General features: G+C 45.4%; 1 protein-coding gene across 3 annotated transcripts in view; it reads left to right on the forward strand.

The window, feature by feature from the left end:
- Positions 1-24753, forward strand: part of ZDHHC14 (zinc finger DHHC-type palmitoyltransferase 14) — a 294109-nt gene that overhangs the window by 200385 nt on the left and 68971 nt on the right. For all 3 annotated transcript variants that reach the window (XM_047858986.1, XM_047858984.1, XM_047858985.1), the window contains exon 3: positions 17786-17944. In XM_047858986.1, the coding sequence (XP_047714942.1) occupies positions 17786-17944 (159 nt within the window). The remainder of the gene's footprint in view (positions 1-17785; positions 17945-24753) is intronic.

The following is a 24753-nucleotide window of genomic DNA, read 5'->3' on the forward strand; positions in this document are numbered from 1 at the left end:
AGCTCCCTCCATGCACCCACTCTGCCATTCAGGGCAAAGACCAGAAAGCCCCCAGGAGCTCTTTGTTAATGCAGGACGCTTCCCAGGAGGTAAAAAGGAGTGAAGCAGAGCAGCCCAATGCTGGGACCGCTCAGAAGGGCAGATCAGTGGTGTCAGGGCCTGTTCCTGCTCCAGAAGGACCTGTTGAGTGTCTCCCAGGTGCCATCCCTGGGCTGGACCCCAGGATCTAGGAGAATGGGGCAGAGTCCTTGCCCCGGCTATAAGCCTAGAGTCTGGAGGAAGCTGACCTAGGACCTGAATGGGGGAACTCCATGCTCCCCAGGGAACAACATGGCAGCAGCCAGAAGTGCTTCCTGGGAAAGTCCTGCCCCAGCTCCCAGCCTCCAAGCTAGAGTTGGAGCCGGGGCAGGTCTGGGTGGCATGAGGTCACCCAGAAGTGGCTGGTTTCTGCACTGCTCTGCTCTGTGTATGGCGGGGCGGGGGGGGGGGGGCAGGGGGTGTTCCCTCCCCCAACCCCCCAGCAGAATCTCTTCTGTCTGAAGGGAGAGCATTCACCCTTCTTGTCTTGCTTCCAGTACGTGGTTCCTGGGAGGTGCTTATGAGAGAGACAGATCCCCCAGACAGATGTCCAGGTGGAGCATCTCCATTTATCAGCACTACGTGTGCCCAGAACAAATTGGGTCATTTCTTTCCTTCACATACAAAAACACGGGTGGGGGTTGACCCGCCTCCGGCCAGCAGAAGCAGGCTGATGGACACTGTCCAGGTCTGAGTGCTAATAAGGACTCGGAGGTTCAGGCCACGCATTGCTGTCATCCAGACCCTCAGGGAAGGATGTGGGCAACAGGTGGGGAGAATGTTTCAAAAACAAGCAGCTAAGGGCCTCTGAAGGCCACACTTGTAGATTAGCCCAGGTTGTGGGCTGCATTGCAGTGCTGAGACTTCTAGAAGCCTGAACAAACGTGAAACATGAGATACTTTGGTGGGTCGAACAGGGCCATTCTGAGCAGCTCTGTTGGGTGGAACCCATTAGTCTGCACGGCCAATAAGAGAAAGGATGTCAGGGAATATCAGCTATCTAAGAGTATCAGGGTCCTTGCACAGAGGAAACTGGGCTAGAAACTCAAGGAATTTCTCAGTCATATTTCTTTTTATTTTTTAATGTTTTTAAATGCTTGTTTATTATTGACAGAGACAGAACATGAGCGTGGGAGGGGCAGAGAGAGAGGGAGACACAGAATGTGAAGCAGGCTCCAGGCTCTGAGCTGTTAACACAAAACCTGACACGGGGCTCGAACCCACAAACTGCAAGATCGTGACCTGAGCTGAAGTTGGGCGCTTTACCGACTGAGCCACCCACGTGCCCGTCTCAGTCATGTTTCTTCCAAGTTAATTGACAAAAGAATTGAGAAACTCCTACCCGGCTGACAAGATAATTTCGTTAAAAAATCAAACATATTCTTTACAGTTAAAACTGTTCTTTTGGGGGGGGTCTTAGTTGACATCTACTGACTGTCACATGATGGGGGTGTGTCGAGGACTTTACCTGGATAACGAGAAGCAAAAGGCATGAAAGACTCAGATTTCTAATCCACTTTTACGCCAACCAAGCTTGGGACCTGAGCAAGCCGCTTTCTTTGCCAGAAGGGGGGTAAAAAACATAATCACATTCAGAAGTATCAATATGTCTACGTGGCTAGAGAGAGAATTGTAGGCACGTTGTCTTTTATATTGTGCATACATGGTTTTCAAAAATACATAGACGTTGGTGACCGTTACCTGCTAATCTCAAGAATCGGAAACTCAGTTTTCTTCTCCTGTTGACTTTCATTACAAGTCGCGTTGTGAGCACGTTTTGTTTTTGTCAAAATCTGGACCATGCTGCTGTTGGTCACAAGGTGCTTGCTGTGACATCATTTATTTGGATTCTGTTCCACCCTTCCTTACACATTCTTATTCACAGCACTTACAGTGCTTTATTGAAGTACCAGTGAGCATTAGTAAGGGCAGACAAAATCACTTCTGCTCACCTTACAAGCAAGTTTAGATGAAACTCATTCTTGCCTGATTTGCCGTAGTCTTGGCCTTTTTTCAGACCTGGCACCAGAGAACTCACAGGGCTGGGACTTCGAGGGCTGCTGTGGGCCCATTAAGGCAAGTGTGGACCCCTCGGGCTGAGATGCTAGAGACGCACTGGGGTGGTCTTCCATGCTGCTTTTGTTAGGAAGAAACACGTCCTCGGTGGTACGAGGAGGTACGAGTCGAAAGGAAGCGTATTTGAATTATTTCATTGAATCGCTATAAGCAGAAAAGGGTCGTATTGACGTTATTGGTTTAAAGGAGGATTGGTTAACAGGTATTTATTAAGTACTTGCCTGCAGTGGGCCTTCAACCCATTTGCCATCTGCTTGTGGGACTAAAGCGAAAATACAAGAAATGAGTTCGTAAAACACATAGGCACGTTTTTCCGTGTCACTCAGACTGAGTCACACGTATGACGCAGAGCACAAAGCCAAGGGGAGTCAGAAAGCTGAGGGGCGTGAGCCTATATAGAATCCTATACCCAGAAACAGTCAGGAGCCTCATGGCTCATCTCTCCAGCCCCCTGTTATGCAGATCTGGGGAGCCCAGCAAAGTTAAATTACTTGGCAATGCCAGTGTGGACAACATAACTCGGTCTCCTCACTCCCAGGAAAATTCTCCATTCCCCTTGCCTTCTCATGGCGCAAAATCTGGACAACATGGTGACAGACGAAAGGATGCAGTGCCAGTAGCATGAAAGGCACCGTTCCTAGACGTAAATGTTACGCCGAGATAATCTGCGTTAAGTGAGCTCATTGTGTGACTTGGCCGCAGCTAGCATCATGTATGGCCGGAGAGCCGGGAGGAGGATTACAATTCCAGGAGCTACAAGTGAACCCGAGGAGTCAAGCAAACTCCTCCTATCGTTTCAGGAATGACAAAAGAATCTAAAAAACATCGAATATACAGCCAGTCTTGAGGGGAGGTAGAGAGGAAATCTTTCTAAAATTATTGATGAATGTCACCTCTGCTCAAAACCTTTTATTGTCTGTTCCTCCTGTACAAAATGTAAGTTGCCTGAGAACAGAGCTCTTTGTATATTTTGTTCATTGTTTTATCCTCAGTGCCTAGAAAGTTCCTCGTGCATAGTAAATGCTCAACAGTCACTAGGTGAAAATAAAATAAAATAAAATAATTGCTGAAATCTATTAATTTAAAAGTATTTTTTGAAGCAGCAGAGATATTTCCATTGATACCTAAGCTTATGAATTATAGGGAGCCCAGACCATCTCACCCCTTTTTGCAAATGTTTTATGCCTCTTCCAAGATGTTCTAAAAGTAACATATTTTGTTCATTGCAAAGCAATATACAGTAAAACCTGGTTTGCAAGCATAATTCATTCTGGAAAAATGCTTACAATCCAAAGTACTTGTATATCAGAGTGAATTTCCCCATAAGAAATAATGGAAACTCAGATGATTTTTTTCCACAACCCAAAACTATTCATATAAAAATGATTCAATACTGTAATATAATACAACATAATAAAGAAAATACAAAATATAAAGAAAAATGAACAAATTAACCTGCACTTACCTTTGAAAACCTTTGTGGCTGGTGTGAGGGAGAAAAGAGAGAGGAGGGTTATTGTGTAGGACAACTTTTACTGTCACTAATGGAATCACTGCTATCTATTGGCTCATGGAATCTTTTTCTGCACAGGAACCATTGATACGCTTGCACAGAGGTTGACTACAGTACAGTGTTAATAAACTCTTGTCATATACTGTATTTAACATAACTGGAAATAAGGCAGCAGAGAAAAGGGTCTATCTATATCTGCAGGCAGCCTGACCTAGAATGAAGCAAAGCATTTCTAAGCTTACTCTTATATGGAAAAGCAAAGACTGCCCATAGGTGCTTGGAAGTGACCCAAAAATACACTAGCACCAGTTGTGGGCACCTTCCAATGTTCTGAAAAATCACTGATTTTAGCCAAACACCATGGCCTGAGACCGAGCATCCGAGCATGGGAGACAATCACCCACAATCCCGCAGCAAAAGAGAGAGAAAGAGAAGAGCCATTGGCTCAGTTGTGATCATGTGATGCTCAGCATCACGTACTATTTGCATTGCAAGACATGGCTTGTTTATTAAGTCAAAACTTATTAGAAATGTTTGCTGGTCTTGCAGAACAAGTTACTGGAAACCCAAGGTTTTACTTGCGTATTGATTATAGAAACCCTGAGAAGCATAAAGAACTTATTTAATTCTTTATTTTTTAACTAATTAATTTAGTTTAAAATTTAGTTTTAAATTTAGTTTTTTAAAACTAATTAATTAACCCTACCAATCAGAGATATCCATGGTTAACATTTTGATGTAACTTTTCAGTACTTTTTCTCTGTGTAATGTATTTTTACACAAATATGGGCTCACATTGTACATTACTATTTTGAAAACAGATTTTTTCCCCCTGCTCTATACTATGAACCATTCCACTCCATCTTTAATAGGCATATGGTTGTCCCATTATATGATCATATAGCACAATCCATTTAACCAATTCCCTTTTATTGACATTTCAGTTTTTAATACTAAAAAACAGTGTCACAATCAACATTCGTGAATATTTCCCGAGGTCAGATGTCTAAAGATGCTCTTGGTTGGCAAAGGAAATATGGGCTGTTAATGTTTTGAGACATATGACCACTTGTTCTTCAAAAGGTTACATTAATTTATATTCTTACCAATAGTACAGGAACATGGCTCTTCTCCGTGCTCTCACCAAGACTAAATAATTATCATTCAAAATTAACCTTTGACTTTGCTTGAAATTAGGGGCAGCAAATCACAAACTTTTTCAATATATTTACTGACCTATTTCTCCCTTTGTATGTGAGTTGCCTGTTCATCTCTTATACCATTTTCTTATTGGAATACCTGTCTTTTTCTTAATCATTTATAGGAGCTCTTTAAAGATATTACTCTTTGTTATGGTAACATATGTTTCTATTTTATCATTTGCATTTTATGGAGTTTTTGACATAGAGGTTTTCAAATTTTTGTGTAGTCAGAATTACCCATCTTGTCTTTATGTATGCTGCCTTGTCATATATGTATAGAAAGGGCCTCCATACCCCTCAGACTCTTAAGTTTATGTACATTTTTCTAGTTCTTCTATGTTTTACATTTATGTATTTTCATATAAGACATGAGAGATGGCTCTAACTTTTGGGTTTTTTCCTTCTAGATGGTTACCTGTTTATCCCAATTCCATTTATTGAATAACTCTTGCTTTCTCCATTAGTTTGAAAAGCTGTATTCATCAAATACTGAATCTTCTAGAATTTGCATCTATTTGAGAATGTTCTATTCTGTATCAATGTTTCATTTTTTTCCTGGGACGATTATTTCCCCTCATCTTTTTTTTTTACTTTTGCAAATATTCTCACCTGTTTATTCTTCCAAATGAAGCTTAGAATCATTTTTTCCAGTTTGTCAAAATTTCCCCAAATCATATTGGAATTTTTATTGGCACTGGAATAGATGCATGATGTAATCTGAGAACTGACATATTTAAATTACAGAATCTTGCATTCCAGGATGTGGAATGCTCCTCTGTGCTTTTTCAAAACCTCCTTAAAGTCTCTATGTTGTTTTATAGGGTTCTGCATTTGAAACCTATCAACCATTTTTGGGGGGGGGTTAGGTTTATTCCTAGAGTATTGTGATTACTTTTTCTGAAGTAAATGGGATTTTATCCCTTTATAGTTTCCAACTGGTTATTGCTAATATTATTTATATGTAAATAATAAATATATCTACCCATGTATAGATTTATACTAGTGATCTTATTGGAGATTCTTATTAATTTTGCCAATCAGTATTGATTAGAGGCAAAAGAGAAAACAGTATAGTACCACCATAGGTGGGCATGTTTTCCCTTAAAGTATATAGTGCATTTCTAAGTAGCATTCTCTCATGCTACAGTGGCATCCTTAATTCTCTTTTTCTTGGTGCTAAAGATAAAATCGTATTACTGTACAGAATGAGATCTAAACTGCTCCTTGCTAATGCCCTCATATTAGTGCTACTCAAACCCCAATAAAAGCATACCAGGTTTTCCTAGGGATAATGAGGAAGTGCAGCCCTGCCCTTGCTTGGTGTCCAGTGCCCCCCTTTTTACCTCGTTCTCACCTCCCTGTCACATAATACTGCAAACGCTGACAACCCAGACTGAGCTCTATCACTGTACAGTGTTTTGTAGTTACGCAGAAGCTCTGTCCCACGGAGTAGAAACACACACAAGTATTTCTACCTTTGGCCTTCAATGAAAGGACTGATAACTCATTTATGCAGCACAGCGTGCACGTGTGTGTGTGTGTGTGTGTGTGTGTGTGTGTGTGCGCGCTCAGAGAACTTAGACAAAAATCTGAGAGAAATTAAAACCTGGCAAGGACAAAGTGACCTTTATTTCTTTTACATTTAAGGGCAAGGCTTTGGCATCTGTGCAGGAAAAAAAAAAGCATGCAAAAAATAAGATAGTCATTAATTTTCATTTTGCTATAATGTTTTGGATTAACTCAGTTAAACTAAAAAGGTCATAGCTACTAAGCACTTTCTTTTTCTTGTGTCTTTAATTGCATTAATTAGTGATACAGATATAGATATAGATATACGGCCCCAGAGAATCTGGGCAGGCCCCCAAAAGAGAAGTTTTGATAGCTATGAACATCATAGCATCTGACAGTTCAAGGTCCTTCAATGAATTACAATGCCCCTGAACTATGGGTGCTCAAATTATCATAGGTTAAATGTGGAGAAACCGAGGCCTGTTTTCTCCACCAGATGAAAAGATCACACTCCTCACCAATGCCATCCTGTGCTCCGATTTTCTGGAACATGTGCTTCAGAACTATTTTTAGGAATATTTGGGTTTATACTCATGGAATTACTTTCGCAACAGGGTGAAGACTGATGTTTACCACTCCATGGTCACGGTTACAATTCACACTCACAGGCGTCTCCTTAACTCTATGAGAGCATATGGATGTGGACAGGATCTCTCCTTTAACAGGGCCTTACTTACCTAAAATTGGCTTCCACTCCAGACTGTAGCTGTTGTCTTTCACGATATTTTTCAAACTGTCCCCTGGAACCAGAGCATGAAACAAACAGGGCCCATCCATGTAAACCAGAGTCACTTCATTCTTGCCTGTTTGGGATATTCCGGTTCTTTTAAGATTGTCTTCAAACAAAAAGTTACACTGCTGGGACGCCTGGGTGGCTCAGTCGGATGAGAGACCAACTTCGGCTCAGGTCATGATCTCGCAGTTTGTGAGTTCGAGCCCCGCGTCAGGCTCTGTGCTGACAGCTCAGAGCCTGGGGCCTGCTTCGGATTCTGTGTCTCCCCCCACCTCTCTCTCTGCCCCTCTCCCACTTGTACTCTGTCTCTCTCTCTCTCTCTCTCTCTCTCTCTCTCTCAAAAATAAATAAACATTAAAATTTTTTTTAAAAAGTTACACTGTTATCAATACAAGAAAAATGGGCGGTTTGAAAACTTGGCCTGGCCATGTCATCAGACCGACTTTCCATTTTCCATTACTAAAGAGATAACATCAGCTCTTTGAGTAACATTAGCATCTTTATAAATGGCACACATCTCTCTCTCCAGCATCCCAGGCCAGCTGCTGAGATTCTCCAGCCAGTGATACAGAAACTCATGCTGAGGGTTTAGCTCTTATCTGTGTCATGTTTGCTATGGATCCCAGGCCTCACCATCAGATATAGACAGGGAGCTTTTCTAGAAGTACTGATTCTTAGACCCTACCCTGTGGGCCTAAGAATCTTCAGAAGTAAGGAATCTCTGCATTTTAAAAGACTCCCAAGTAAGCGAACCTTCACAGGTGATGGTTGTCAGAGTACCTAACCTGCGAGCAGGGACTCCGCTGGGCTTTTGTCCTGCTTGCGAACAAGGGTTTGCATCTCGGCAATGCTTCTCCAACTGTCACGTGCATCTGAACCACCTGGGATTATTCCTTTCCAATGAGCTTCCCAGCGATGCTGGTACTGCTGGTCCACAGAACACACTTTGAGTAGCAAGGCCCCAGGCTAAGATTTCTCATCCTTGGCACTTACTGATATCTTGGGCTGGGTAAGTCTTTGCTGTGGGGGCTCTCCTGTGCATTATGGGATGTTTAGCAGCATCTGTGGGCTTAACGTATTCCCTCCTGCCACCTCCAGACATTTTGGACTCAGACAGATTTTTCCTGGGGCCCCAAATCACCCCCGTTTGAGAATCACTGCCCTGGATGACCTCGATCATCAGCCCCATTTAAGATCTGTTATTAACTGTGATTTGTTTGTACTCTTAAAGATCCATACTCTAGGCTTATCTGCCCTTCCTAGAGGGTAGGCCACGAAAGGACAGAGGGCTTAGCTTATTCACCACTGTATCCAGGGCCCCTAGAAGACTGCTCAGAACGTGGTAGGTGCCTAATAGATATCTGAAAAGAAGAATGAATGAATGAATGAATGAATGAATGAATGAAGCTAGCACTGAGTAGCACAGGAACCTCTTTCTCTGAGGTTTCCTTTTTCTCCTGTTAGGCAGACAAAGGTTGCCTTGCCCAATTCTCTACAAATATTTCATTGTGTGTTTCTCAGTTCTTGGTTAAAAGCCTTAAGTGGTAGGGTTCTCATGTGGCTTAGGAGTACCTGTTCAGGTTCTCATCTGACAAATGCTTTCTCCTTCACCAAGTTTTCTCCTAAAGGAGGTCCATCCTATGAGCCCTTTGATGACCAAATCCAGAGTAAGCCTAAAGCCTTTGTGGTCTCTACATAAAATTACCTCCTGTGACCAAACCCAGCTGCACATGCAGGAGAGGCAAGGTCAAGGCTGAGCCACTTTGTGAAGTACGGGTTTATTGTCTGCAATGCACCATTTCCCCCTTTCTTAGCCTGGCACTACCCCTGCCCTTTAATTGTTCCCACCACTTAAGATGCCAGTGAGGGGCTTAGGGAAGACCTGTGAGTGGGAACCATGCACATGCATCACCCCGTCAGAGCCTGTCCCTTTCCGTTCCTCCTCCCGAGCATTTCCCAGGCAGCCACGGTCCCCACACCAGACCTCTCCGCCCTGCTTTGTTCATGAAGGCAGGACCGCAGTGGGTGGGGGGTGGTGAGACTCAATGGGAAAAAGTACCCCGTCTGCAACCCCCCACGCCTCCAGCAAGGGCAGGCAGCCTAATCCCTTCATGTGGGATATGCCCCAGGTCCTCTTCCAGATCCCCATCCCCAGGAGTCTGTAGTAGTTCCCCCACCACTGCCCTCTCCATCCCTGCAGGAAGGTGCCCTCTCCAGGACTCTGCATCCTTCCATGATTCTACCCATTTGAGGGCAAGCCAGTGGACACACTGTGCCTAGCCCCGGGCCTTTCCATCTCTCTGCACGCAGTCCAGGCATTGGAGCGTGGTGGCTTCATCCCTTCGCCCGCCGCCCATCCTGGCTGAGCTTTGTTTCCAGTGTTCTCTGTCCAGCCCCGAGAGAGTGCGGTTCCTTCCTGCTCCACCCCAGCATCCACTCCGAGCACAGTCACAGCCGTGTCCCCTTTGTCCAGAGGAAACCCCGATTGCCCCACCAGGCAATCCTCCTACACCAGCATGTTCCGTGCTAGGGGACCACAGAACGCTCCTTGTCCCACAGGATGGGAGTATCCTTGGAAGGTATGAGGACCAAGTTCATTGAGGAAACCCTGGGTTTTCTTTGCACTTTTTTATTCCTAGCCTCTTTGCTGTGCCGATGCACCAGTCCCCCAGAGGGACTCCGGTGTTGGGGTTTTCCGGATGTGTTTAAAGCAGACTACGTGACTCAGTGACACTGTGCCCTCCTTCTGCCTCTCCAGTGATCCTTTTCTAAATGTGGGAGTGGCTTGGGGCTCAGCCCTTGGCCCCGCACCTCCTGATGACTTCAGAAGCCAGGGGACATTTATCTCCAGCCTAGGCCCTTCCTCTCAGGTCCTGCTCTGTATGTGCACAGGCCTGCAAGATATTTCCTCACACTCAGTACCAGCAGGCAATCTCCCTCCCTCGCTGCACCTTCGCAAGTGCTGCCGTCTGCTTCAGGACGCTGCCACAGTGCCCCCCTTGCACCATCCAGAGCCCGAGACTCATCCTGGACACCCACCTGTCTCTCATTTACCACATCCGCTAATAACTGATGTTACCATTTTCACGTTTCTAGAATGTGTCTACTTCTCTCCATCGCCACAGCCACCACCCTATTTTGGGCTAACATCATCTCTGGCTCGTATTCCAAATCCCTGATAACTGGCCATCTTGCTTCCCGCTGTCCCCAGCCCATCTCTGGGACACTGAGGATGAACACCAACATCCCCAACATGACTCCAGGGCTCCGTGTGATCTAGCCCCTGCCGTCTTCCTCTCTGACCGTCTCCCATTCTCTGTGTTCTGGTCACACTAACCTGCCTGCAGTTCTTGAATATACCATCTGCTTCCTGTCCTGGGGCCAGGACACAAGTCACTCCCTCTGTCTGAAATGCCTCGCTCCTCACTCCCAGCGTGCATGCACGCTTACACACGCGTGCACAGGCGCTGCCTAAGGAAGCCCTGCTCCATCCTCTTTCAGATCCTGGTTCAAATGCTCTTTCTTCTGGGAAGGATCCTCACACCAAGCGGAGTTCCCTGCTTCTCTGACTCGAAAGAACACGATGCACAATGATGCATTTAGTTGTGTGTTTACTTACTTAATATCTGTCTCCTCCACTAGGCTGTAAACGCCCTGAAGGCAGGAGCCAGGTCTGTTTTGTCCACCAGAGTACTTGCAACACTCAGAGACGTTGGATTAGTGAGTGAAGGGACCAGGAAAGACTAGCTGGGCCCCGAATGCCTATGTCTTCCGTTGCTAGTAGGTCTCCTTCCATCCCATGTGGGGCCCACACCTGCCTGTGGCTTCCCCACGTCTGCTTTTCTTCTTCTCCTGCTCCTGGCCCCTGTCCTTCCTCCGGTCCTCTTTGACGTGTGCCCCTCTAAGCAGAGGGCCCTCCCCTCTCTGCCCGTCCGCGTGGCTCAGGATTGAAACCACATGCACGAGCCTCACCTCAGGCATCAGTTTTAGCCCTCGAAGACAAACATATAAGACAGACTGACAGAGCAAAGCGTTCAGCTGGTGGGAGAGGGCTGGGGAATCTCACCCCTTCGTGAGCCTTCAAACGCACATTTGTATATAAGCATTTATGGAGGCAAAGCTACTGCCATCCAATATATTGGTGAGAAAAGATTCACATTTTACCCTCAAGTGGAAACCTAACCAATGCCTGTGGACAGATCAGAATTTGCTCTCCCTTTCACCCCTAACAGTTTAATAGTTGAGCTGTCTCAGATTTCATCATCTTAATATTTTCCTATGGGCTTGGAAGTTTACAGACTGTTAGCCAAGAGCCTGTGTTGATTGGCTCTCAGCCATTTTCCGTCCCGAGAGGTAACCATTTCAAGGTTGGGTAGTCTGTGTCCCAAATGCTGCAAAGCACCAATGACATGAGCCTTATGAAATTTCCGATGCATTTGAACTTACGGCTGTCCTCCAGCCACGCAATGGACAGGGTCGTGAAGATCTGAGTGTAAAGCAAATCTCACTTCCCCTATGACTTGTATCCTCGTGCAGTGTGTCCTCATTCCAGTCAAACGTTTGTTAGCAGAGGTTCCTCCCTCTCGCGAAGACACTGTTAGTGGTGAATCATCATGAAACTTCAATGCACCAGGGAATCCCACTGTTCCAAATCCTTTTGGAAAAGGAAAAGTACCTTAATGTACATCTTTCGTAAGTTCGGATATTTCCCTTTGCATTTTAAGAAAGCAGAGTTCACTTGCTTTATGTGGTAAAGGTCAGCGGTTTTAAAGGTTCAACAGTTTTCTCCCTGAATTTGAAGACGGTAGACAAGTGGGTCGCTCAGGCTATGAGTGAATATTTAGTATTCCTTCAAGAAAAGAGCAAGACTCGTTCAGAGAGTGGCTTTGAAAGAGGCATGCGTGAACAAACAACTTACTAAAGGCTCTGGTAAGCCCAGGACTTCTTTCTGAGTGAAAAACTTAGTCAACAGGCAGTAGTGTGTCCCTACATTCACACTGCACGGCCCCTCCCCCACTCCCCAGATCCCTCGTTCTTTGCTGACTGTGAGGTTCATGCCAGATGGAGATTCTGTTACTCTTTCTGCCTCCACCCCAACAGCTACCAACAATTTGCAAGGAGGGGGAGTTTTAAATTTTTTTTTTCAACGTTTATTTATTTTTGGGACAGAGAGAGACAGAGCATGAACGGGGGAGGGGCAGAGAGAGAGGGAGACACAGAATCGGAAACAGGCTCCAGGCTCTGAGCCATCAGCCCAGAGCCCGACGCGGGGCTCGAACTCACAGACCGTGAGATCGTGACCTGGCTGAAGTCGGACGCTTAACCGACTGCGCCACCCAGGCGCCCCTGAGGGGGAGTTTTATAAAGAAAAAGACCATTTCAAGCTCTTAAGTTTGCTTTCAGAATGCTCGTATATAAAAGTGTCCTTAAGAAATACTGACTCATATAAACTTGCAGTACTGTTAGAGGTTCCCCCCCCCCCCCACACACACACACAAATTCTAGTGTTCTTTAACCGTTAGATATTGCAGACTTCAATTATCCTTTTTCGGCGTCTGTACTTAAACCACAAAGAGCAGTTCTCCGAAGCGGAGGGCACAATTGTTGCCAACGACAAAGACCAAAACCAAAAAAACAGAGTAATTGAGGATTAGAACAGGAACACCACCTTCCGTGCCCTGTGACGTGGGCCACGGGTGTACGTCATCTCCAGGGACGAGGAACGGATTTTATGACCAGCCATTGGCGTCAGTCTGCACGTTGAGGAGAAACTTTCGTTGTGCTCAGGTGGGTGTTGAAAGCCCTGGGTTTCAAGGTCCAGTCATTCACATCTACCCTGGATGCAGGCATGCCCGAAGCTGCTGGCTGGGGTGGCTGTTGAATTTATTATGTGAAAGAAACAGCCACTTTGGGATGCCCTGAGGTATTCAGCTGCCTGTGTTGTCCGGCCCTCTCTGGGGGCGCATGTGCAGACTAGCGGTGCGAGATGGGTCACTGGGCCAGCAGTGGCCGTGGACACGTTTAAGAAGAGTAACAGCCTCAGGAAGATCTTGAGAGAGGCGTTCCCGGGGAGGGAAGCGTCACTGGCTCAGAGGACAAAGGACAGTGGGCCTCTGGCTGACGCACGGGTGTGGAGGACGCCAGTCCTGTGCGTCCAGGCATCCTTCGTCCCCACCTGTCGGGACTACTGGCCTTCCCGTTCAGCATGCACCTCTTGAAGACCTACTGTGTGCCAGAACCTCTGCTGGACAGTGGGAACATGAAAGAGGGAAGGCATGGTCCCTGAGCTGCAGCAGCCCCTGGGGGAAGACACCAAAGCAGATCCTTGCCGTGGCTGCACTAGCGAGGTCCCAGGTCTTCCCTCCAGCCTGTGAACATCACCAGCAGAGAACACGTCTCCCCCTGCTCCCAGCACAGGACTGGTACCTGAAAGCACAACATGGTCTAGTGATTGAAAATAATATACATATAAACGAATCATATGGTGAAAGTCCAAAGGAGGAAACAGCTCAGCTTACAAAGCGTTTCTGCAAGAGAAGCTTGAACTGGTCCTTGAAGACTGAAGGGTATCTACGCAGATAGCATGAAAGGGAAGCCCCAGGGGAGAAGGCTTTGTGCCTGGAAGTACAAAACAGCAGCCTGCTCGGGGGGCACAAGGAGGCCACTGTGCTCTGAGCACAGGCTCTGTGTAAGACCGGACGTCAAGAGAAGGGCCAGGTGCATGAAAGACCATGTGTGGCCCATGGGAGGCCCGTGGGAGGGTTTTGTTAGACTTCATCTAGAAAGCCGGCTCTGAGGGAATGGGATGGCCAGACCGGCCAGGAGACTCACTGCCCAGCAGACAGCCCAGCAGGACCCCTTGCTGACTTCTCCCCTTGTCTGTGTTTGTTCGTTTATGAGTCCTCTATGGCCTCTGGCACAGTATTTTACTTAAATACAATTGACCCTCAAATAAGACAGGTTCGCACTGCACGGGGTCACTTATACATGCAGGTTTTCCAATAATACAGAACAGTCCCGTAAATGTATTCTTTCTTCTTTATGATTTTCTTAATAACATTTTCTTTTCTCTAGCTTACTTTATTATACACAGTATATTATATACAGTAAGAAAATATTATATACAGTATTATATATACTGTACATTATATAATGTATATAATTATATATACAGTATATATAATACTGTGTGTTATATACAGTATATAGAGAGTATAATGTACTATATTATATACAGTAAGGATACTGTATATAACGAATATAACATACAAAATATGTCTTAATCAACTTGATGTGATTGGTAAGGCTGCTGGTCAATAATAGGCTAATAGTAGTTATGTTTTGGGGGGCGTCAAAAGTTATACTTGGATTTTCAACTGTGTAAGGGGTCAGCCCCCCAACCCCAACATCGTTCAAGGGTGAACCATAGGTTCTAAATACCAGTTGACTTTTTTTTTTTCAGTTATGTGGATCTTCAGTCACTTCAGTCACTTCAGTGGCACAGTTGGGTCCTGAATCCAGGTCTTCCGATTCTTCAGTGTCTTTGACATGAAAAGTCCTCCAGATGTTTAGTCAAAGAGTTTTCAGATTTGGCTTAATTCTTAAGCCTCAATTTTTCATGTCTGTTGAATTCTCACCTTCACTTCACATTGTATCAAATTTTTAACCTTTCAAAAATGTACTTTGGAACAACAGGATCAGGTGCTAGCGGCTCCTTTTCCAAGGCCCTGCTACTCAGACTAGGCTATTTTAGTAATTTGAGTGCAGAGAAGATGGTCATCCCTGCATTTTAAGACACTTTCTGTGACAATTCAGTCTTTCAACTTTTCTGATTAAATTAACACAAATACTGCTGATTGGATTATTATTTCCATTTAAAAAAATTTTTTTTAAATGTTAAATATTTATTTTTAAACTTAAAAGAGAGAGAGAGGCAGAGAGAGAGGGAGACACAGAGTCTGAAGCAGGCTCCAGGCTCTGAGCTGTCAGCACAGAGCCTGAGGCGGGGCTCGAACTCATGAACCGCAAGATCATGACCTGAGCCAAAGTTGGACGTTTAAATGACTGAGCTACTCAGGAGCCCCTGGGTTATTATTTTTACACATGTATCTGGCTTTCTAGTTTTTCTACCCATGTTTTCAAGAGCTAAATGGATACAGTAGATTTCATGGCTGATATAAGGCTAGTGAAGCACCAAGTCATAATTAATTTAGGCACCCAGTTGGCACAGTCTCTAGAGAGCTGACCTTATCTTTGATGTATTCAAAGCAAGTTATTTTTACCCTGATGGCTAGGGAAGTACATAGCCATGTCCTCTCTTTGTTTTCTCCTTATTACAGAATCCATTGAGAGGTTTGATAGGGCAGCCACCGGGGTGCCAGGACAGTGGGGCACATGCCAAGAGAGGGTATCCTGCTTGGCAAGGCCACCCAGGGTCCCTGGGATGGCTCCGTGGCTGTGTAATTATTATTCTAAGTAGAAGAGTTGTCCTCAGCAAAGAGGTAAAGCGGAAGGCTGCTCCTAAGTCTTCCCATTTCCCTGCCCTCTACACCGCCTTGTCTGCCTCAGGTGTTCTTGAACTCTCTGTCCTTTCCTTCTAGAACCTGGTTGTAGAACTTTAATTTTCCATGAATAGAAAATGGCTGATAACCACTCACAATGCTCCCTCTCTACCACTCGGGTTGGTATTTTTACAAATACCAAACTTAGGCCAAAGGGCAAGGGGCAGATTTTCAGGCCTCCGTTCTCCTGTTAAAGAAGATTGGGGTGAAGGGTGAAGGACCCCTGAAATCATGACGCGTGAGTGGTGGATTCTGTCGGAGCACGGAGGCAGGAAGAAAGTGCACTTCTGCAGATATCACCATACCTCAGGAGTTTCTTCGACCCCGATGCCAGACCGTACCCCCACCAATGAAATCAGCCTCCCTGAGGGCAGGACTGAGATATCAGGAGTTTTGGAAGCTCTTCCCGTAACTCCCGCCCAGGCTGTTTGTGGGGGCCGCCGTGGGTGTTGGGACTCATACCATTTGGGAAATTTATCACATGTTGCAACTATTGCAGTCTAACAGTGTGACCTTTCTGTGTGTGTGAAGTAAAATACAGCTACCTTTAAAGTTACCAGCTCTGTTTCCAGACCACCATGAAGTTTCCCAAGATTTCCTCCAGCCCCTAGGGTCTGCTCTAGCTGTTTATCTGCTGCAGAGTCTCTTGGCGAAGCCCTTAGATAGTCTTGCTACTCTCCATCCCCCCATGGCCTCCTGTGCTGGGCTGCACAGGCAGCTGCCCCCAATTCTTCCTGACAGGGCTCACAGGGCTGTGAGGGGCCTAGGGGAGAATAAAACTGGATGTTTCATCTTCCTGTAGAGCAGGGGTTCTCCACCCTGCAGCACTTTACAATCACCCCAGGGGCTCGATTCTGATTTAATGGGTCTGTGGCTGGGTCCATCCATTAGGGGAATTTAGAAAGCTCCTTGGGTGGTTCTAATGTGAACTCAGAGACAAGAACCAGATTTGTAAGATAAAATGAAACTTTAAAAAAAAATACAGGGGCGCCTGAATGGCTCGGTCGTTAAGCGTCCGACTTCGGCTCAGGTCATGCTCTCACCCCGTTCGAGCTCTGGGCTGATAGACAGCTCAGTGAGTTCGAGCCCCCAGTCGGGCTCTGGGCTGACAGCTCAGATTCTGTGTCTCCCTCTGTCTGCCCCTCCGCTGCTTGCACTCTGTCTCTTGCATTGTCTCAAAAATAAATAAACATTAAAAAAAAAATTTTTAATTAAAAAAATATATATTTGTATTTTTTCTCAACATTTAAAAAACTGGTTCTAGAAGATAATGAAAGATGCTGGTCAGACAATAAACAAAATATAGAGATTATTTTTTAAATATACATTTAAATATATCTATTTTGAATATATATATATTTAATATATATATGTGTGTGTGAGAGTGTGTTTATATATATATATACACTCACACACACACATATATATACATATGTATTATATATTCCCCTCATCCAATACCTGGTTATTTTTGAGGAGGCCAATGTGCAAGGTGGGAGATTCTTAAGCTGGATTTGGAATGTACCATCAGAGAAGGATCTTGATGTCAGTATCCCCCACTGTGTTAATTAGGGCAGCACTAGCTGCTGTAACAAAACCCAGACCTTCAGAAATTTAACACTGGGAATTTGGTGTCCATGTAGCAGTATGGAGGGTGAAGAGATCAGAGAGGCAGCCGTCTTCTGCACATTCAAGGTCCCCAATTTTTGGCTCCCCAGCGGCCCTGCGGGGAGAGGAAAGAATGGGCGGGTCTCCGCGGGGAGGGACCCATTGGCTGGGCCTGGCCCTGTGTGCTCGAACCTCATTGGCCAGAACTCAATCACGTGGCCGCTGCCTGTGTGAACTATTTTGGGCAGCCTCAGCCCTGGCAAGGAGCTGGAAGGCGGTGGGGCGGCAGGTCCTCTTGGGTGTCTGGCGTCGGGTGCCTCCCAGAAAGGCCAGGTGGGGCTGCTGCCCTTAGAAGTGCAGACTCCAGGCCTCCTAGGGCTGGGAGCCTGCAGCCGATAAGTGATTATATTAAGGGCTTGCACTCTTTTTCTTCTTTTGTCCACAGATATCGCAAACGGCACCAGTTCAGGGGGGTACCGCCCGCCTCCCAGAACCAAAGAAGTCATCATCAATGGCCAGACTGTGAAACTTAAATATTGTTTCACCTGCAAGATTTTCCGGCCCCCTCGTGCCTCTCATTGTAGCCTTTGCGATAACTGCGTAGGTGAGTAGAAGCAGAGATTGCCTCTGTTCCACCTCTCGGGCAAGTGGTAAAATGTCTGTAGCTGACGGGGGAGGCTGATTTCCCTGGTGTAGACTGTGCTAAAGAGAGTCAGCATGGGTGTCTCTTTAATCCTCCGAAACTGAACAACTCAATAATGGTTAATATTTCAAGTGCCTCCCGCCACGGAGCCCATTTCACCAAGCCCAGTGTTCCCAAGTCTCTGTTTTTTCTTCTTACATGCTCCAGCACCCCCGCTGTCGGTGCAGCTCCCTGGGCCGTCTCCTGCAGGTGCACACACCCCAGAGTGGGGGTTCTTTGTTCCCTGGAGCTGCCGGATCAGCAGGCACTAGAAATGATTTTACCCCCAAGTCCCTCCATTGCCCAAAGGGCTGGCTGCACATGGAGCCCGATGTGCTTAGTGATGTTCTTCCGAGTCCTCAGAGGGGCAATGAGCTGGGGAACTGGAGGCATTTGAAGCCTCAGGAGAGAAAAAGAGGCAGAGGCCAGAAGACTTCCAGGCCTAAGTTAGGATCGTCGCTCTTCCCGGAGACCACCAAGGCCTTCCCTGTCTGTCCACTGGCTTTCTCCAGGACGGACTGGAGAAACAGGCGGAGGGAATGTGTAGCACAGAGGTCATCAGTGGTGAGATGTGGCTCTACTGCTCCACCAGCTCCACCCCAGTACAAGATTTTACAACGGCCGTGGGTCCCAGCCCCTTGGGATTAGTCGGCAATCACTTCCTGTCACTTCCGATGGAGAGCTGCTTGCCACACCCACACACCGTCTTCTGTCCTGGGCTGGAGCTTCTTAGAGATGAAGTTGGCAAGGAGGTGGTAGAAGTCCCAAGTCACAGGAAGGGTGATCACACAAAGGCTCTGCCCACGGGGAAAGACCCTCATTTCTCCAGCCCCATAGCCTGCCTCTAATGGAAAACGACCAAGGGTAATTCTGGGCTTTAGGCACAGGAATCCTCTGTTAGCTCAGAACAAACCTGTTTCCCCTCGGCATCATCAATGGCCAATACTCTTTCTGAGTCTATTGGAATTTGTAGTCTCAATTCTTGAGGAAAATGCAAGCTTATAAGGTACTTCTGCTGTGCAAAGCTGTTTTCCTTTTGTCTGAAATTCAGTTTATCCTAACTTTAAAAATCTGCACTTTGGTGGAAAGTCCATGTTTCCCCATCAGGCCTTGTCTTGGTTTTATTAACTTAGATGAATTGCTTTTAGCCTTTGCTCTCCCAGCAGAACAGAATGGAATTTCGTTCAGGCTTTTCCCATTTTGCAAGTAGCTCGAGTTAAGAGCTGTTAATCTGGCACTGGATGGCCTGGGTACAAATGTTAGTTTCGTGTCTACTTAAACTCTCTATCCCCGGTTTTCTCATCTGTACAATGGGTTGATAAGAGTAAGTACTAAATGAGATGGTTGAGGGATTAAATGAATCAATATAAGGAAAACACTTAGAATAGTAGCTAGTATATAGGTTCCATAATTATGGCTGCTATTCTGTTATTACTTCTGCCCCCTTGCTATTTTTGATTGGCTTTCTCTGGATAATTTCTTGATCTACTGTGGCCCTCTGTGGGGGCGATGACCAAAACTACACCTGGTCGTCTATGTAGGGGCACACGAGTGTTCCTACAAAGACACATGACAACCGTTGTTAGTTTTCTGATCTGCTTCCTGGTGATGTCAGCCATCCCGTGCGCATCTTGAGGACACTTTTAAGCCAGAGCATTGCGATGGCTTGAATATCTGCAGGCAATAATCTCTAAGGATTCTCAGGACCCTTTCTTGGGTCATAATTTTGATATTGCATGATGGAATGTGATATGATGGGATAGTATATAGCATACACTTTTCACATAAGCTCTTCTGTTAACTTTGCTTGCCTTCTCCTGGAGGTCCAGTGACTTATTCCACTAGGCATTTCTAGGTAGGGGGTTGTTATCTGCAAAGCCATAGAGTTTACTGGGCACCTCCTTCTCATTATCATTTATAAAAATGTTTACCCATTTCTAGACATCTGACTGTTCATTTATTCATTTGTACCATTTGGTCCCAATCTTCTGTTTCCTCTCTCTAAGCTAGACTCCTAATCGTGATAAGACTTCCTCCCAGCTCCTAGTGCTTTAAAATTCTCTTTGGATTATTGTAAAACACTTTCTAAAAGGTCATAGAATTGTCTTAGTCATTCCCTCCAACACCCATAGGTGTTCATACATGTCCCTTAAAGAACCTGATGAATTAGATGTAAAATCCCCTTACCAAAAGTATGTATCACCAAAAGTATGTATCAACCCCAGTTAATGGTGTACTTCTCGCAGAGTATAACTTCAAGGTAGTACAATGTCTTATGGAAACCACCAGCTGAGAAAATAAGAGCTATCAGTCTTTGATACCTAGGAGCCCTTCTGCAGCTTTTTTTTAAATCTTATTTATTTATTTATATATTTGGAGAGAGACAGAGAGAGAGGCTGCAAGCAAGGGCGGGGCAGAGAGAAAGGGGGAGAGAGAATCCAAAGTGAGCCCTGCACTGACAAGGAGCTGAAACTCATGAACTGTGACATCATGACCTGAGCCGAAATCAGGGGTCAGACACTTAACCGACTGAGCCACCCAGGCGCCCCATGAAACCTTTCTGATAAATCCAAGTAACAGTAGCAATCCAGCACTCCACAATAAGCGTGGTGGGGTCCTATAATCGGGAGGCACAGAACAGCAAAGGGAAAAGAGAGGAAAGGGGAAGGTTTGGGAGTGGGCTCAAGAGGGGGGAAACTGGCCAACATCTGCCTCTCCGCATCATTTGGTGGCCCTGGGGCTGGAGTTTGGCACACCCTGATCAGGGTCCCACTGTGCAAATGACAGGTGAGATAAGTAGCATATTTGACTTAAAATAAAGCTACTCGCAGCCCTCCTGGAAAAACCACACAGTGATTCACACCTACGTAGCTTCGGTTTTCCGGTTCATTGTGCTACATTTGGGCCTTTGGTGTGACCCATTAGCAGACAGTAAATTGGACTTCCTTCTGCATTTGGGAAAATAGAGTGGAAAGCAAACGTCTCCAACTGAGAAGTGTAATTGCAGAGTTTGCCACGATTTTATTTTTAGATAGAAAGTTTTTGTTGAAAGAATTCTACTTTTTGCAGCCGGGGAGAGAAATACAATGATACGCTGAAAGCCAGAGTTAGCACATGTGGCTTCCCTTCCCTTGTAATGAGCAGGTTTGGGTTGGTTCTTCCTAGGTACACAAATAAATGCCACTTTACGCTGGGAGAAGAGAGAGGAAAAAATGGAGTTTCCCAGGCAGTTCAGAAGAATAGTTTTCTTTGTTAAATGTGTTTGAAATGAGAGCAAACTTATAAAGGCTCTGTATTTTTAGTTGAGGACTGATGGAAAGCTTTCGTGGAGAGCAAACTCTGGCGCAAATATAGAATGGGTCAGCGGGGCCTAGTAGTTGGCAACTTGACTCTAACACGCACAGACTCGGGCCTGGATCCGGGTCCTGTCAGTGAATGATATTGGTACGTGAGTAGGTTATCTGACTAACCCCCAACTGTTACCACGTCTATAAAATGGACAACCCTAGTACTTTTCCTCGTAGGTTTCTTTTAAGGATTAAGTGAAGCTGTGCCCAGCAAGGACCCAGTATAGACCTGGTGCACACTGTGGGGGGCTCAGGGCTTGCCATCAATGTTATTGTGGATAACCAGGAAAATGTTGCCATAGTGCTCCCAAAATAACTGCATAGAACAAGGTTCATGGAGGGATAGGAATCACCTTGTTTCCCTGTAATCTGGTTTGTTTTTTTTTTTTAATTTTTTTAACATTTATTTATTTTTGAGACAGAGAGGACACAGCATGAATGGGGGAGGGTCAGAGAGAGAGGGAGACACAGAATCCAAAACAGGCTCCAGGCTCTGAGCCGTCTGCACAGAGCCCGACGCGGGGCTCGAACTCACAGACCGCGAGATCGTGACCTGAGCTGAAGTCAGCCGCTTAACCGACTGAGCCACCCAGGCGCCCCCCCCTGTAATCTGGTTTGATTTATTTGACCTGCAGTCCTAGAAGTGAATATATTCTTTCTCTCTCTCATTTTGTCTCTGTTTCTGTCTCTTTCTCAAAACCTTTCCCTGTCTCTCACTAGTTCTCTTTCTCTGTTGCCATTACATTGCTTCTGCATGTACGGAACTGAGTATTTTGGTGTGTTTGTTCAGCCAAGGGATCTTTGAAGTTATAAAATATTTAAAAAAATTTTTTTTCAATGTTTATTTATTTTTGAGAGACAGAGTAGGAGTAGGGAAGGGACAGAGAGAGAGGGAGACACAGAATTCAAAGCAGGCTCCAGGCTCTGAGCTGTCAGCACAGAGCCCGACGCGGGGCTCGAACCCACGAACTGTGAGATCATGACCTGGGCCGAAGTCGGACACCCAACCGACTGAGCCCCCAGGTGCCCCTAAAATATTTTTAAACGACCAACATCTGGGGCCATGGGGCCACTCCTGCTGTCTCTGATCCTCAGGCTCCCTCAGGTCATTATTAAAGTGAGAGTAACTGCAGGTGCTGGAAAGCCAACTGTATGCCCGGGAAGTCCTCTCAAACTCGCTGTGTACATCCCAGAGCCCCAAGTCAGTCCCACATTTCAGGAAGTCTGTCCTTTGATGGGCTCTGGTCTAGTGTCAGAATTACCAGCAGCTTTCACTGGAATTGGGTATTTTTAATACAACCTAAACCTGTAATTAAAAGGGACTTATTTGAAATTAGTTTAATCACACACTGTGGACTGGGTCGAGTTTGCTAAACGATTAGATGGCACATGCAAGCCTCCGTAAGCCTGCTCTACGTGAGTGTGTCTAGCTTTGACCAGGCAGAAGGCAGCTTAACCTGACGCCCAGAGGTGGCCTCTGGAGGCAGCAGCTCCCTGGGTCCCAAACATCCTGCCTTGTCTGGGCAGGGAGGACCCTCTCTGCATTTGCAGTGACACATCTGGACGTGCTGTGAGGACAGAGAAGACGGTGCGTGAAGCCCTCAGGATGTGTCGGCGCCTGGGGAGCTCTCAGGAGGGCCAGCTTCTCTCCTCATATGGGGGGTGCCCTGGTCCCATTTTGCTTGGTCCTTGTGTGTCGGTGCTGGCGTAGGTGGCACAAAGAACCTGCAGAGGCCCCCCCACAGGGACTTCAGGGACTCCTGCTTTTGGTAGGGCTTTCCCACCATCTTTAAAAATCCTTGTAAACTCCCTTTCTCATTTCCCTGTCTCTTTTTTTGCTGTGCTCTTTCTCTCCTGGGGGTACTACACACTCCCCGCCTCAACCCGCGGTGTCTCCCTCCCATCGATCCTTCTGCTTCCTCTGCAGTGTGGTTTTCTGAGCTCAACTGCTGATATTTTGTCTGTTGTGTACACACTGTGTGCATCAGAGCTCAGTCACTGCTTCACAGCTGGCCTCAATATTAAAAGGTTTAGAATATCTGAGATCTGGAATGCAGCTACCTTCTGGTGTGGAGTAGCATTCTGGAATTTCTCTTTGACTATTAGGGTATGGTGAGCACGCTATTAATTTCCCACAGGAAAGGGTATCATTTGAGGGGAATGGAGAGAGAAGGCATTTGTATCTTCCCAAAAACCAAACAAAAAGGGCTTTACAGTAGTCCCCACTCCCCTACAAGTTTCCAATATCTTTGATTTTCAGTCACATTTAATAAGCACCTATGTGTCAGACACTGCTAGTAGCTAGATGCATCAAAATAAAAGTCTTCAAAGATCATTGTTAAGAACAGACCAAGGAGAATTTATTATATTTATTATATTGTAGTATGTATTATATTCATTATATTTTATATATAATAATAAAAGTCATTATATTTATTATATTGCATAAGCCCAAGAGAGTAATTTTACACTGGTAAAGAGCACAACAAACAATGCAGTCATCAACATATATGCACCAAATAACATTGCGTCAAAATATATAAAGTAAAAGTTGTTAGAGAAGGTGAGGATAATTTGCTACAAACATAATGCTAGTGAGAAACATTTGCATACTTCTAGTTTTAATGGTTCAGGTCAGTAAAATATAAGTAAGAAAATAAAGGATATTAATATGTAATTAATATGTGCTGAACTTTGTTTCTACGATGTATACTTAGCTTTTTCTGTGTGTGGAATATTTACAAAAATTAATCATACTAGGCCACAAAAAATTCCTAGCTTTTTAAAAACAGATGTTTGCACAGATCATATTATCTGATGACACAACAGTAAAACTCAAAATCAATCGCAAAGATATAAATACACAAACCTAACCAATTGTGATTTTTTTTTTTCAAGAGCCTTTTAAACTTCGAATGCAAACCTAAATTCTATGCTACTTAGAATTCTAGGGGGTGCCTGGGTGGCTCATTTGGTTAGGCGACTGACTTCAGCTCAGGTCATGATCTCACAGGGAGTTGGAGCCCCAAGTCGGGCTCTGTGCTGACAGCTCAGAGCCTGGAGCCTACTTCAGATTCTTTGTCTACCCTCTCCCTACCCCTCCCCTGCTCATGCTCTGTCTCTCTCTCAATAATAAATCAACGTTAAAAAAATTTTTAATTAGAATTATAAATTTTAAACATACAAAATAGTTACCCTAAGCAGAAAAGGAATTATTTGGAAAGCTATCAGGTGGCTCATAGGAATGAAGGAGAAGCCTGAGAGGCAGGCTCAGAAACCAGGAAGAGTCAGGGAAGGCTGAGTGCAACAGGACGTCACAGGACGTGCAGGCACTGCGAGCAGAATGTTTGTTGCGCTGCCCTCGAGTTCTAGCTCTGCTGCTGC

This window comes from Prionailurus viverrinus, chromosome B2 (genome assembly GCF_022837055.1).
Source record: "Prionailurus viverrinus isolate Anna chromosome B2, UM_Priviv_1.0, whole genome shotgun sequence".
NCBI classification, from domain to species: domain Eukaryota; kingdom Metazoa; phylum Chordata; class Mammalia; order Carnivora; family Felidae; genus Prionailurus; species Prionailurus viverrinus.